Source organism: Mirounga leonina, unplaced genomic scaffold (genome assembly GCF_011800145.1).
Source record: "Mirounga leonina isolate KUSES-001 unplaced genomic scaffold, KU_Mleo_1.0 Mir_53, whole genome shotgun sequence".
Classification (NCBI taxonomy): domain Eukaryota; kingdom Metazoa; phylum Chordata; class Mammalia; order Carnivora; family Phocidae; genus Mirounga; species Mirounga leonina.
The window spans coordinates 47,449,654-47,465,685 of NW_023270807.1; the positions used below are offsets into that span (position 1 = coordinate 47,449,654).

Consider the following 16,032-nt stretch of genomic DNA (forward strand, 5'->3'; position numbering starts at 1 on the left):
TCTTATTTAGAAACGATCTAGCTATTTAGTGACATCATTTAACTTAGTAAAACCTTAAAGTTTTAGGTTATCAAAGATTTTGAAAGCTACTGAAAAGTTTACCTGTAAACCTTTTTACCTTATTTACATTTGTTTGTTCTGAACAATGATATTTAGATTACCCATAAAAACTTTAAAAGACAAAGTCATTCGCCCAAGCTATATATATATATTTTTAAAAAGTTATTATCAACTTATTTGACTTAAGTAAATCCAGGCAGAATAAGAGTAATACTGATAATTCTAAAGACATATCTATTTTAATTAAACCAACAACCTAAAATTAACTTTACCGAATATTTTTTCAGATCATGTGAACCTGAAAAGCTTGGGTTAGTTTCTGAGTTTTAGAATGCCCAACTCTCATAAGTACTTGCCTTCAAACTAACTTAAACAGTGCTCTTTTACAAACTAATTTTAGCAATACTATCCAGAGGTGGAGAAAATATCTCTTATTTACAACATACATGAACACATATACGAATACACAGACAAGATGCAAACAAAATATTACAGAACAAATCCAATTGAGAGATGGTATTATAATTTATGGATTCATTAACTGATCATTGTTATCCGGAGTCTAATGAACATTATGGCCAAGCAGTGTTGCAAAAAAAAAATCATCCTTTTTTCTTTCATAAGTTCGTAACTAAACACTGCCCAATTTTGAAGAATATAGCCCAAAGGGCTGCGTTCAGGAATCAAATTGTCATTTCCCATTTTCCAATTAGAAATCCCAACAAAAGCTGCAGCAACAAACCAAATGAAGCCCCGAATGCCTATGTGAGCACTGGTTCCTCCCTAAAAGTCGGGGCTTCACCAACTGAACCAAATGGCTTCCTAGTCAACCTTTTCCTAATCAAGCAAGGAGGCTAAGAGAGCCAAGCCAAATGGGAGGAAGAAATAAGCTCACCAAGACAGATCTGTCCAAACCAAAAACCATTTCCTTGCCACAACAGCTAAATTAAGCATGGAGGGCTGGCAGCACCCAGTAAGGGTGGGGCCTCAGGGACAATTCCTAGGACAAGGAGCCTAAGCAGCTGCTTGAATTTGTCACCAAATTCTCGTTATCAGCTGGCGGCTCATGAACCACTGGCAAAAAGATCCTGGCTGGCTCACCAAATTGGTAACTAAACCCAAGTTCATGTGCCTGACACAGCAAAGCCAACTGAGTACGTAGCAAGGAAAGGGGTTTACTCAGGAGGCAGCCAAGGGGCACCTGGCTGGCTGTCTGTAGAGCACGTGACTCTTGATCTCGGGATTGTAGGTCCAAGCCCCACTTGGGGTGTAGATTATTTAAAAATAAAATATTAAAAAAAAAGAGAGAGGCAGCCAAACAAGGTGATGGGCTAATAAGCCTCAAATCTGCCTTGCAGGAGAGCAGAGTCAGGGATGTTTAAGGGAAAACACTGCAGCCTCATTTATTAGTCTGCAGCTGTGCTTATTAGTCATGCTAACCCTTTGGTCACTGGTTTCAATTCTGCTAATCAAGCCCCAGCCTCATGGCCTCCCACTAGTAGTATAGGTCCTATTCTTACCAGTTTCACTTTCTTTTCCATCCTTGTTGACAGCCGACTTGTGAACATGCTGCATTAGTCTGAGGAGATCATGCCACCGTTTCTGCCTGTAACAGGTCTGAATGTGCCCCAAGAATGTAAAGTTTTGCTTTTTGGAAAATGTCTGGGCAAAGAGTTCTTCAAATGCCTCCCGTAAGGGCAGCCAAATAAGCTTATGATCCACCGGTTTGTAACTGAAACAAAAGGTAAATGTAATTCACAAACTTCTGAAGCTAATAGAAATTAGAAATCATGTATTAGAATATAGGAACAAGTCTAAGATTTCATTTATTCAAATCAGGAATAATACCAAAATACTTTTTGAAAAATCTGTTAAAGTTTTATTTTTTTTAAAGATCTATTTATTTAAGAGAGAGAGCGAGAGAGCAGGGGGAGAGGGAGAGGGAGAGAAATCCTCAAGCAGACTCCCCGCTGAACAAGGAGCCCAACATGGGGCTCAAGCCCAGGACCCTAAGATCATGACCTGAGCCAAAATCAAGAGTTGGCCACTAAACCAACTGAGCCATCCAGGCGCCCTGATGTTAAAGTTTTAAGTTATTATCTATTTCCTTCACTCTCAGTGTTTGAAGGGCCTATACTAAAGGTAAAAACTAGTATTAGATAAATAGTATTAAGAAAAAAATTGGGGGGCGCCTGGGTGGCTCAGTCATTAAGCATCTGCCTTCGGCTCAGGTCATGATCCCAGGGTCCTGGGATCAAGCCCCACATTGGGCTCCTTGCTCGGCGGGAAGCCTGCTTCTCCCTCTCCCACTCCCCCTTGCTTGTGTTCACTCTCTCGCTGTGTCTCTCTCTCTTAAATAAATAAATAAAATCTTTAAAAAAAAAAGAAAAAAGAAAAAAAAATTGGAAATTCCTAGTTGGACAGTGAGAGGTATGTCACTTATTTTACTAACATGTTTAAATAAACATCATGTATAGTACTTAATAACTTTTTGGTCAATCTTAAAATATGGTTTTTCAGGATATGTTAGAAGAAAACACGACATCTGAAATCAATTAACTTAAGCAAAGCGAGCACAGCTCACGGCTTCTCAATTGACAGGGGGAGGATATTGTTCTTAAAGAGAAACAAGGGGAGAAGGGGAAGCAACAAAATCTTAGACATTGCAACGGTTTGTGGCCCTCCAAAGCTCAACATTTTATTTCTTACTATTTATTTTTTTTAAAGATTTTATTTATTTGACAGAGACACAGTGAGAGAGGGAACACAAGCAGGGGGAGTGGGAGAGGGAGAAGCAGGCTTCCCGCCAAGCAGGGAGCCCAAAAGCAGACGCTTAATGACTGAGCCACGCAGGCACCCCTATTTCTTACTATTTAGATTCTCTCTTATTCTTTAGTATTTCTCTGGTTGGGGAGCTAGGAAATGAATTCATATAAATAAATTCATTCATTCATTCAATCATTTACTTAAAGCAGTAGGCTCCACATTCATTCATTCATTCGTTTAAAGCATTGGGCTCCACACCCAGCGTGGAGCCCAATGCAGGGCTTGAACTCATGACCCTGAGATCAAGACCTGAGCTGAGATCAAGAGTGGGACACTTAACTGACTGAGCCACCCAGGTGCCCCTCATATAAATTTTAATATTCAGGGGGAGGGGCAATAATGAAGAGTTGAGAAACACTGCTGTAGCTGAAAGTTGCTCAAGCAGCACTAATTGTTCCCAAAAAACCTCAAGAATACAATTTTCTATAACCTAAGATACTAAATACTATAATTAAGGGACAATGACATAAATTTCGTTTCCAAGAAAAATAACTTGAGAACCAAAACAATACCAAATATGTTTCAGAACAGTCAAGCACAATTAGAGAACTCATGGACACTATTTATCATTAGACTGTGAGGGAGGAACATGAAACAAAGTAAAACCAAGGCCCTGATACTGAGCATCTATCAAAGAGTCTGATTCCAGAGAGAAAAAGAATGAGAACTTCAAACTCATTTACACTTACCAGTAAGCACTAACACATCAGTAAAGACATTTATTTACTCTATTTACTCAACAAAAATTTACTGAGTACCTGCTAGGTGTTAGGCACTGAGTAAACAAGACCCACAAGATCCTGCCCCACCGTAGCTTACAATCTAAAGAAAGAGACAATAAAAAAATATATCTACTATAAAACATCAAGTAGTAGTAAGTGCTATGAATATAAAGGAGTGGGTGAAGAAGGCACTGGTAAATTTAGATATGATAGTCAGAAAGGCCTTGTTAAAGACGGGAATTTGAAGGCGACCCAAATCAAGCAAGGAAAGGAGCTAAGCCAAACATCTGTGGGTGGCAAGGGATGTCACAGAGAGAAGAGCAAGCATCTAGGTGCAACATGGAAAAGTGAGTGGCTGGAACTCAGTGGCAGAACCAGACAAAGGAAATTATGTCAGAGAAGTGCTACCACCTGATTATGAAGGGCTTCAGAGGTCAAAAAAAGCCTTTAGAATATACTCTAAATAGACTGAGAAGTCAGTGCAAGGATTTGAGGTAGATAGCGATGTGATTTGATGATACCTTTGAAGTATCATTAACTACTAAATGGACAGAGACCTTTGGGAAGTTAGGAGTAGAAGCAAGGATGAGAGACCTACACACTGGACCAAGCAAACAATGATGAACAGTAGAAGTAGTGAGGAATTAAACAAAACACACATTTTATTTAAATAGAATTGCTAGTCTAGCTTCCCCTCTCTTCCTTGGCGCTGCCTGCGGAGGTGGCAGCCATCTGTTACTGGGCATCATGGCTGCCCTCAGACCTCTTGTGAAGCCCAAGATCGTTAAAAAGAGGACCAAGAAGTTCATCTGGCACCAGTCACTGATATGTCAAAATTAAGCACAACTGGCGGAAACCCAGAGGCATTGATAATAGGGTGCACAGAAGATTCAAGGGCCAGATCTTGATGCCCAACACTGGTTACAGGAGCAACAAGAAAACAAAGCACATGTTGCCCAGTGGCTTCCGGAAGTTCCTAGTCCACAACATCAAGGAGCTTGAAGTGCTGCTGATGTGTAACAAATCTTACTGTGCAGAGATTGCTCACAATGTCTCCTCCAAGAACCACAAAGCCATGGTGGAAAGAGCAGCCCAGCTGGCAATCAGAGTCACCCAATCCCAATGCCAGGCTGCACAGCGAAGAAAATGAATAAACAGCTTGTTGTGCACATCATATTTGTGTTAATAAAACCATAAAACTAAAAAAATAAATAAATAAAATTGCTAGTCTAAAGGTGACAGTACAAACGGAACCCAAAGCTAACTGAGGCAGCAGAGTAATGATTAAAAACACACACAATCAGTACAGACTGCCTGGGTCCAAACATGAACCAGCCATTACCTTAACAAGGTACTTAATCCCCATGTATCTCAGTTCTCTCGTGTGTATAACCGGGTAATAGTCTGTGCCTCATGGTTGCTAAAAAGGCGAAGTGAGTTAACACAAATAAAAGCCTCCAGGGCGCCTGGGTGCCACAGTCCGTTAAGTGTCCCACTCTTGGTTTCAGATTAGGTCACAATCTCAGGGTGCTGGGATCACGCCCTGCAGTGGCTTGTGGGGAGTGTGAGGATTTTCTCTCCTTCTGCACCCCCCCACTCTCTTGCCCGCTCTCTAAAATAAAAAAATAAATCTTTAAAAAGTAAAAAATAGGGGCGCCTGGGTGGCTCAGTCGTTAAGGGTCTGCCTTCGGCTCAGGTCATGATCCCGGAGTCCTGGGATCGAGCCCCGCATCGGGCTCCCTGCTCAGCGGAAGCCTGCTTCTCCCTCTCCTACTCCCCCTGCTTGTGTTCCTTCTCTCACTGTGTTTCTATCAAATAAATAAAATCTTTATAAAAAATAAAATAAAATAAAAATTAAAAAAAATAAAAAGTAAAAAATAAAGGACTCCAAATAGTGCCTGGAACATGAGTACATATAAGAATTAGCTGTTATAATTATTAATGTTATTAACTGGCTCAAGTCTATTGAATTCATGAAAAAAGTAGCTTATTCCTACAAATTAGACTAAAAAACATTTGTTCATTTAAAGCACAGCATAGTGGCTGAAACAGTTAAGTCAATAAAAGTCAAATTTTCAAATGATGAAAAAAATCAGTCAACATATATACACTTCAGAAAGGAAAAAAAATTAATTGTAACACACTCAGTGGGAACCAACCTGACACCTGAGAGAATGTAACACTGAGAATGCATTTAAGAATTCATTTGAAAATAGCTAAAAACAAAAGAAAATAACTCTCTCAAACTGTAATATGTGAAAGAAGATAAAACAGCACATGCTGAGTAACTGAAATGATAAACACTCTTCTTCCTTTTAGAGTCAAGATTCCAAGTTTAAGCATGCACTTCTGCCCCCTCTTCTGTGCAGATGTTTCTACGGGTGGCAAGAAAGAGGACGTGAGTTGGTGGCCTTTCCATTTCTATGAGATCTTTAATTTTCCTCCCATTTTTTTCTTTCCTTCATTGCCAACTTCTCCAAGGGTCCCTCCCCTTCTCTATACAGCTGTTTCTTCCTCAGTGGTTGCCCTTCCCAATCCCCTTCTCCATAATCAGTGCTGTGAATCCGTGCTCTGGGTTTTGCCATTTAGTCCTAGACTTTCTCTTTCTGGAATGATTTTATCTGCTTCATCTAAGTCCTCTGTGTCCTCTACTCTTTTTCATAGAGTTTCATCGTAAGCTCTCCTCACCCCCAACTCTGTTGGAACTTGGTTTAGTTCTCCACTCACAGGTAATCTGAAGGACTACGTTCTGCCTACCAGAATAACAGGGGCGCCTGGCTGGCTCACTTGATCTCAGGGTTATAGGTTCAAGCCCCACGTCGGGTGCAGAGATTACTTAAAAATAAAATCTCAAAAAAATATATATTTTTTTAAATGAGTTAAAAATTAAATGGATGGGATCCTGGCTGGCTCAGTCGGTAGACCATGCAATTCTTTTTTTGATCTCAGGGTCATTAGTTCAAGCCCCACGTTGGGTGTGGAGCCTACTTAAAAAAAAAAAAAAAAAATTAAATGAAGGAAAAAGATATACCAAGCCAATACTAATCAAAAAACAAGGGGGTACATATACTAACAAAGATCAGAAGGCAATCTACATAATATAGTTGAAGACTTTGACGGTCTTTGAAGCTTTACTTTTATAAAGTGTCTTTATTCTCAATAATAATCTTTTTAAAATCAATCTAAAGGATCCAGATTTGCAAAACAAATTAGGTCTATAAATTTCTTTCATTATTTTTTTACAATAGTATTTGATACATGTAAAATATGTTTAACATAAGTTATAAAACCTAATAAAGGGGTGCCTGGGTGGCTCAGTCGTTAAGCGTCTGCCTTCACCTCAGGTCATGATCCCAGGATCCTGGGATCGAACCCCACATCGGACTCCCTGCTCTGCGGGAAGCCTGCTTCTCCCTCTCTCACTCCCCCTGCTTGTGTTCCTGTTCTCGCTTTCTCTTTCTCTCTGTGAAATAAATAATTTTTAAAAAGAAAAGAAAACCTAATAAAACGGATGAAACCACACATCCCCAAAACAGAAATATCCTTTCTCTATCCCACGTCCCTTCAACTCTTGAATTTTGTTTTCCACTCCCTTGTCTTTTTAAAGTCATTTTTTAGTCTTTCCATCTTACACACAAAAATTCATAAGCAAGGAAGTCATCCATGCATCTACAATATGTTATATATTAAAAGATTTGATTTATACCACTTTCTAGTAATACAAAAGTATAGGAAGCAAGGCATATTTCCAACCATACAAAAATTGAAGCATATGTTAAGTTTTCTTTTTGATAACTGATGCTAACCTATGAACAAGGAAAAATGAATATATATTCTTTTTAGCAAGTTCACTAAAACAAAATTCCAGTTACCATATTCTGATTCCAACCTTTTCATATTATCAATTGCATCAGGACATAAATGGGCATCTTTGTACTCACTACATTTAAAACTACTTACAATGGCTGACATAACACTACGAATTCTTAGAAGAGACAGACACAGTCCATGTTCAATAAGTACAAGACCAGACATTTGTGTTAGGTATACATAACAGGAGAATATTCCTGAAGACATATATAGATACAGAATAGGGAGAAATATATGCTAGTAGAGATATACCTAGTTAAGTAACAAATTCTATATATTAGTAAGAATACATTGTCAAATACCTCAATGAGGAAAAGGGGAGATTGTCAATTAACTGACAGAAATAAAATAAAAACAAAGCAGAGGGCGCCTGGGTAGCTCAGTTGGTTAGGCGACTGCCTTCGGCTCAGGTCATGATCCTGGAGTCCCAGGATCGAGTCCCGCATCGGGCTCCCTGTTCAGCAGGGAGTCTGCTTCTCCCTCTGACCCTCCCCCCTCTCATGCTCTCTCTATCTCATTCTCTCTCTCAAATAAATAAATAAAATCTTTAAAAAAAAAAAAAAGCAGAAAGATCACTGGGGAAAAAATAACAAAGTGAAAGTTGAATTAGAGTAAGAAAGGTAAGCCTTAGCTAATTGATCTTAAGACAGAATATATATTTAAGAGCATTAAGTACATCATTACTAATATGTGTAGAACAGAATATAAGTAATGGGCAAGAAAAGGAAAAGTACCAAAGGAAGCAGGATTCAAAGTAGCACTCTAACCACAGCAAGGAGGGATATAAGACAAAGAGAGTGAAAATAAAAACTGCTGTAATGTGGCCCTCAAAAAAACAGATAAATGAAAACCTTTTTGGCAGAAGCCATTAAGAGCAAAAAGGACAATAAATTCTACTTTATGCCTTTAAGGATTTTTTTAAGCAATTGTTTTGAATCAATGGGACAGATTCCAGTATCACTCAATATAAGGTATGCCAACAGCATCCAGCAGTTTTACGGCCTTCAGCACAAACTAAAATTGTGAACTGAACATATTCAAAAACACCAAGAGGGAGAAGGGCATTTTAATGACCACAGTGGAGTCCCACGAGCAGCATTTAACCAAGTAGAGAGCTACTTAATGTTTCAAAGATAATTGAACTGCAGGAGAGTCTAGCTCCAAGGCACTGTGACTCTAGAATGTATGCTTTAGATAAATGACTGTTGATTATATTAGTTGATTATATACTTGGTTTTTTTTTTTTCCTTCTCCATTCCAGCATGATCTTTGAGAGCAAGAACCTCAAGTTTTCTTTAAAATAAAGAGAAACAGGGATGCCTGGGTGGCCCAGTCGGCTAAGCGTCTGCCTTTGGCTCAGGTCATGATCCCAGGGTATTGGGATTGAGTCCTGCATCCAGCTCCTTGTTCAGCAGGGAGCCTGCTTCTCCCTCTCTGACAAATAAATAAAATCTTTTAAAAAAAGATTAATAAAACAAAGAGAAACATCTACACATCCATGAGCTCCTCAATAAAGTCCAATAAATAACCTGCTGGAGTGGGGGTGCAAGTCTTTGAACCTTTTTCTAAGGCTAATTTTGAGCTTTAAAAGGAAAAACTATTTGTTCCTCAAGCAATGAACACAAAATAACAAGAAAATTATTTTAAACCATACTTACCCCCCAAGCAAGTCTGCAGTGTCACTTTGTTGATTCATATTGACGACCCTCAAACGGTGGCCTTTTAAAAAGAAAGGGCAAAAGGGTCACTCTGAAAATTTCAAGACTAATTATATCCAGTGATCCTTAAGGATGTGTGGGCATAGGCATAGGGGAAATCTTTTAACGTACACTTCCTCAGATTCTCTTATTTTACTTTTAGGGATTTCAACCATCCAAAATTTTCATCTACCCCAGAAAGATATGTACAAGATTTATTGTGTATTATTGCTCTGGCATCAGATTAACTGAAAACAACAAAGAAATCCTTCAGTAAGTCAATGTCTATAAATGAGAATTAAATAAACATCCAGTATGGAATATTATTATTTAGCCATTAGATAGAAATGAGGCAGTTCTATTTTTAAAGATATCCAGTTTGCTTATGAACTAACTAAATGCAATAAATAGAGTATAATCCCATTTTTTCAATACAAAACCAAACTTAAATGTTTATATATTTGCAGACCATAGATTAGAAACAAAAAAAGTTAATACCAAGCCGTTAACAGTGGTTATTTCCGGGGGGGAAAAATTACATTATTTTCAAGGAAAAAATTTCCAGTGATAATTTCCAGGTAAAGTGGAGTGGTGGCACTTTTTAAACTCCAGTATTCTGTGGACTTCTTATTGGGGCAGACAGGGGGGTGGTGGCAATCCGTGTGAAATGTTTTTTGTCTGGGAGCAGAGTGCTTCCCCTCTAAGTTACCTGTAATGTGAGCCAAGTACTGGACAGTAGAGGTTTTGCCCGTCCCGGTCTCTCCCACCAGCAACACAGGCTCCCCTTTGCTAACGCACACCGCCAGCTGTTCAATAAGAACAGAGGATGGCCTTGTAGGAGCAAAAGTGAGCTTCTTCTCCCTGGGAAGGCGAAAACAAGTAAGCGGTCAGAGAGGCAGGCTACAAGTTTTTCTTAAGTGTTGTATTGAGGAACCAGATTTTCCAGACTCCACAAAAATGAGAAGACAACTCACAGTAGCTGTCTTCATGCTATAAAACAGACATCCTTATAGCCTATGAATTGCAGAATTCATTCATTCTACAAACGTTGAGTATTTATACACCTGGTACTTTACTAGACTCTGGAGATTCAAAAGACCAATAAGATAAGACATTATCTGTACTAGCTATGTCATCTTAGGCAAATTACTTAGCCTCTCTTAGCCTTGGTTTCCTCACCTGTAAAATTTGGATCAAGTTACTATTTGTGGTGGGTTGAATAGTCTTCCCCCAAAATTCAGGTCTACCCAGAACCTATGAATGTAACCTTATTTGGAAAGAAGGTCTTTGCAGATATAATAAAGTTAAAACCCTATCATACTAGGCTTAAGGATGAGCCTTAAATCCAATGACTGGTATCCTTACAAAGACAGAGAGAGACTTAGAAACACAAACACACACAAGAAAAAAGATGGTATGACAATGGAGACAGAGATGGGAGAGATGTAACTACAGAGACAAGGAACACCAAAGATGGCTGGTAGCCATCAGAAGCCAGGAGGAGGCAAAAGCCTTCAGTGGAAGTGTGGCCCTGCCAACATCATGATTTCAGACTTCTAGTCTCCAAAACTGTGAGAGAATAAGTGTCCGTTGTTTTAGGCTACCAAGTTTATGTAATTTATTATGGCAGCCATAAGACTCTAATAAGTTAATTCATAAAATTATTATAACCACTACATGAGAAAACATATGCAAAGCGCTTAGCACAATATTAGGCGTATAGTAAGTATTTAATAAATGGTAATTAGATCTCAGAATCTTGTAAAATTCCAGCCTTCAAGGAATTAACAGACTAACATTAGGACCTTACTTGACTTCCAAGTGAGGCTTAGTTTGCTAAAAAAGTGAATAAAATAAAAAATACATCTTTGCTAGTCCCAAGTCCCTAATCACTCTCATCACCTCCTTCACCTATTAACATCTAATTTCATAGAATATACTTTAGAAAAGCACTGCTTCTTACCATCCTGCACAGTGGAGAGACCACCGTTCATACACATTTTGCTCGGACACAAGGGGCTGGACTAGTCAGTCCTTCTATCATGTTCCTAATGCCCCACAGTCCCAGACTAGTTGAGAGTCTATTTACCTCTGTATGTGTACAGCCTCACTTTGTTTCCGTAGAAGCCGCACTCGACCCACTTGCACATCTAGTTCATTGATCACAATTTCCGGTTTATAAAGCTGACAGAAGAATTCGGCCTATGGGAGGGGACAGAGTAAAATTCTGTATTGTCTTAAAAAAAAAAAAATTCTACTATGCTCTTCAAACATTTCCTCATCCCTGTGGCTTACTGTGCCCCTCTAATTAGCCCTTTACTAAGAAGTACTTTTTACTTCCAAGATAGGTGAGTTAGCTTTAATTGCGTCTTTTTTAAAATTTTCTGAATTTCTTTTTTTTTTTTTAAGATTTTTAAAAGAATTTTCTGAATTTCTAATGATTTTTGAAACATTGATCATGAATGCTTCCCTGTAATGGGTACTTTTTATTCATTTAAATAAGCCCATACCTGCCTATATCCAAAGTGAACACACTGACAAATTCCAATAGCAAATGAACAGAAAGTTCTACTCCTAAAATTTACGAAAAAAAGTCAGTGATTTTTCTTCAGCTATGCTTTTCTCTGCTTTAGATTCTAAAATAATAGAGGAAATAGTGACTTGAATGAACCATGGTACATCTGAACACAAAGAGAAGCTGTGACAGATGCTTCCAGGATATCTAGCCAACAGCCGTTCCTCTCTTATCCTTGTCACCAACCCTAAAAACTCAGATTTTGTTTAGATTTAGGGCAGGAATGAAAGGGGCAGCAAAGTTTTCAGGGAAACTGAATCTTCCAAAAAAGGGAATAAATATTGATCAATCTAACCCAGTTGTGGTAGTTTCACTTTTTTTGCCTACTATAATTACTTATTATTTAAGCCCCTTTAGTAGGTGTTCTCACCTGCAGCTAAAATCATCCCAACAGTTTCAGAATCCTAAGGAGCACCTCTATTTCAGTTCCTGACATAAGGTTTTTTGAGTCCTCATTTATTTGGGAATGCCAGGTATCTGCCACAAGATGGGCCTCAGACATTTCTCTAGCTACCACCACCACTGCTGAAAGGCTCTCTCCTCCAACAACAGATACTTTGAAATAAAACAAGAATGGCAAAGTATTAAAAATGTCAGCAATGAACCTAAGTACTATTCTTTGTGTACTATTCTTGGTGTCCATTGGTACTACTCTTCAATTTTTCTCATGTTTGACATCAACAAGAAGTTGGAAAAAATCTAATCATGCATAAAACTACAGAAAAAGGTGTTACTAAAACAGTTCCAGTCCTGAGTCCACAACCTACGGAATAACACACTCATTAAAACACTGGAGAAAATAAAGCATGCATGTGATATAAGGCACAAGATGGCTCACTTTAAGAATGTAGAACACATCAGAACTACTTATCTAAGAGATAGTGAGAGCTTTATGTTCATGAAAGGCAACAATGAAACTATGAACTTTGAGAGAGGAAGCAGTTATTGCAAAGGAACCGTTTCCAGGTAAGGACCAAAGACTAGCAAGTAAAGTAAATATCCAGCTTCCTTTCAACAAAGAAGTAAAAATAGTACTACATACCTTTTTCTTGGAAATGTTCAATTTGCTTCCAATAATTTCTGCCATTTTCAGTTTGCTTGAATGCTTAGAAAGCATTGCTGTGAAACAGTCCAGAGCCTATTAAAATAACCAAGGTCATTGCCAACTGATTTTTTTAAATACTACATTAATAACAGAGCACCACTATCCTGGACACAAAAAGGACAAAAAACCCAGCAGGAACATTTCTGTAAGACTACGGAGAGTAGAAATAAGGTACCAGCCCTAGACTCAAGGACCTTACCATAAAAGAGACAAGGTACAAACAAATGTGAAGGCTTTACTATCAAAATAATGGCCGGGCGCCTGGGTGGCTCAGTTGGTTAAGCGACTGCCTTTGGCTCAGGTCATGATCCTGGAGTCCCTGGATCGAGTCCCGCATCGGGCTCCCTGCTCGGCAGGGAGTCTGCTTCTCCCTCTGACCCTCCCCCCCTCTCATGTGCTCTCTCTCTCATTCTCTCTCTCAAAATAAATGGATGAAATCTTTAAAAAAATAATAATAATAATAATGGTCAATTAGGGGAAAAAAAACAAATAGGAAAAACTTCATTTTACAGGATGTCTGTGTGGCTCAGTTGGTTAAGTGTCTGATTCTTGGTTTCAGCTCAGGTCATAGCTCAGGGTCCAGGGATCAAGCCCCACATTGGGCTCTGCGCTCAGCAGGGAGTCTGCTTGAAGACTCTCTTCCTCTCCCTCTAGCGCCACCCCCCCTCGCCCCCCCGCTCACACTCTCTCTCTCTCAAATAAATAAATCTTAAAAAAAAAAAAAAGCTTCATTTTACAAATCTGAAAAATAGAATTAGTTAATCATTAAGTCTATGGTTCACGGGGGAACTGACTCTTAAGCCATGGAAGCAACACCAAAAGATTACTTTCTAGCTGTAAAGGAAAACTCTTGATGTGCAATAAAAAGATCACATTGTCATTACCCTAATCCAGTACTCAATTTCAGCAACTACTGATAGGCCAACCAGGTATGTGTCTTTTTTTTTTTTTTTTTTTTTTTTAAGTAAAAAACGTGGGGCTTAAACTCAAGACCCTGAGATCAAGAACTGAGCTAAGGTCAAGAGTCAGACGCTTAACCAACTGAGCCACCCAGGCACCCCCAGATATGTCTTCTGATATAATGAAATATAAAGTACATATCACCACCAAAAATAAATTCTACCCAAAAAAGTCTGAATTTGAATACATTAAGCATTTTGCTAAACTTCTATTATTTACAGGGAAGACGAGAGAAAATGAGAACAAAAGGGATACCATGAATGTGGTAAACAAAGAATACATTTGGTTCTGCTACCACCAAGTGTAAAGTATCAATAAACTTAATGTAAACATTTAAAAAAAGAGAGAGAATTTATCCAGTCCTTGTCCCTAATACCTGGCACAGAGCTTCAAAAACCCTTGGAATTACCAGGAGTAAGAAGTATCTTTTTTTATTCACTAGGGCCCTTTTGGACCATATTGAGTTTATTAAGCTAAGCAAGGTGACTTTTGATGGGCCTTTAGGTGGTTTTTTTTTTTTTTTTTTTTAAGATTTTATTTATTTATTTGACAGAGAGAGACACAGCGAGAGAGGGAACACAAGCAGGGGGAGTGGGAGAGGGAGAAGCAGGCTTCCTGCTGAGCAGGGAGCCAGATGTGGGGCTCGAACCGAGGACCCTGGGATCATGACCTGAGCCGAAGGCAGACGCTTAACGACTGAGCCCCAGGGCCTTTAAGGTGTTTAAGAGAGGGGCTGGCCAGGCCAGAAAGACCAAGCACTGACCGAGAGGGTTGAAACTTTCAGCTCCACCTCTAACCTCTGGGGAGTGAGGAGAGACTAGGGGTTAAACTTAATCATATGGCCAATGACATAAGACCTAATAAAATGCTGGACATCCAAAGCTTGGAGAGCCTACTTGTTGGTGGACATAATGATGTACCAGGAAGGTAGCACACCCTAACTCCACAGGAACAGAAGCTCCTGTGCTCAGGACCCTTGAAACTTTGTCTCTTCCATTTGACTGTCTTTAAGTTACATCTTTTATAATAAACCATAACCTGTACTGTAAACATAGTGCTTTCAGTGAGTTCTGTGGGTTGATTATTGAACCTGAGAAGATCGTGGGAACCTCTGAATTTACAGTTGGTAGGTCACAAGTGTGAGTGGCCTCCAAGGCTTGCAACTGGAGTCTAAAGTGGGGGTAGTCTTGTGGAGGACTGAGCCCTTGAAACCGTAGGGTCTACACTAACTCCAAGTAGTAAGTATCAGAAGTGGTTTGAATTGCAGAACACCAGCTGGTGTCAGAGTAACAAAGAAGCAACCAGATAAAGCCAGAAAGTGGAACATTTTGCAAAATTGGCCTGATCTTTTCAACAAGGTAGTGCTTGCTTATAAAGGGGGGAACCTGATACAGTAAAAGCATTCTTAAACTTATATGCATAGAAAAAGATCTGGGGGCACCTGGCTGACTCAGGTGATAGAGCATTTGATTCTTGATCTCAGGGTCATGAACTCAAACCCCATGCTGGGTGTAGGGATTACTTAAAAATAAAATCAAGAAAGAAAAGAAAAGAGGGGAGGAGAGGAGAGGAGAGAAAACAAAGGAGAGCGAGATCTGGAGGGATAAACACCAAGGTGTTAAAAGTGCTGGGGAACGTCTAGATGGGGGCTATTTTTATTTTACCACTTTGCTTTCCTATATTTTCCCATTTTCAACACATATACATATACATATATATTGTTTCTATATTAATAAAATGCCTGTAACACAAATGTTCAGAGTAGCATTACTCATGATAGCCAAAAGGTGAAAACCACCCAAATATCCATCAATGAATAAGTGGATAAACAAAATGTGGTATATCAATACAATGAAATGTTATTCAACCATTAAAAAAGAATGAAGTACTAACTCATGCTATAACATGATTAACCTCGAGAATATGCTGAGTCAAAGAAGTCAGATACAAAGGTCACATATTTTATGATTCCACTTATATGAAATATCCAAAATCAGCAAATCTACAGACAGAAAGTTATGCCACAGTTTTATTTCAAAAATACAAAACAAGGTTATCTCTCAGAAAGATGAGAAATTTAGGAGAATGAGAAAGCAAGTTCATGGGAGTGAAGAATAAGATTCAAGGACTGGCACACAGCATTTCAGGGTTCAGCTCACTTTAAGTGTGAACTCCAAATGTGGTTTCTTTCTACTCAAAGTAACTTTGCCAAACACA

General features: G+C 38.9%; 1 protein-coding gene and 1 pseudogene across 2 annotated transcripts in view; one reads left to right on the forward strand and one right to left on the reverse strand.

Moving 5' to 3' along the window:
- Positions 1-16,032, reverse strand: part of MDN1 (midasin AAA ATPase 1) — a 160,134-nt gene that overhangs the window by 115,753 nt on the left and 28,349 nt on the right. For both annotated transcript variants that reach the window (XM_034991407.1, XM_034991408.1), the window contains exons 12-16: positions 12,793-12,888; positions 11,265-11,377; positions 9,885-10,036; positions 9,137-9,197; positions 1,581-1,792 (exon numbers count right to left, since the gene is read on the reverse strand). In XM_034991407.1, coding sequence (XP_034847298.1) covers positions 1,581-1,792; positions 9,137-9,197; positions 9,885-10,036; positions 11,265-11,377; positions 12,793-12,888 — 634 coding nt within the window. The remainder of the gene's footprint in view (positions 1-1,580; positions 1,793-9,136; positions 9,198-9,884; positions 10,037-11,264; positions 11,378-12,792; positions 12,889-16,032) is intronic.
- Positions 4,356-4,762, forward strand: LOC118001322 (annotated as a pseudogene).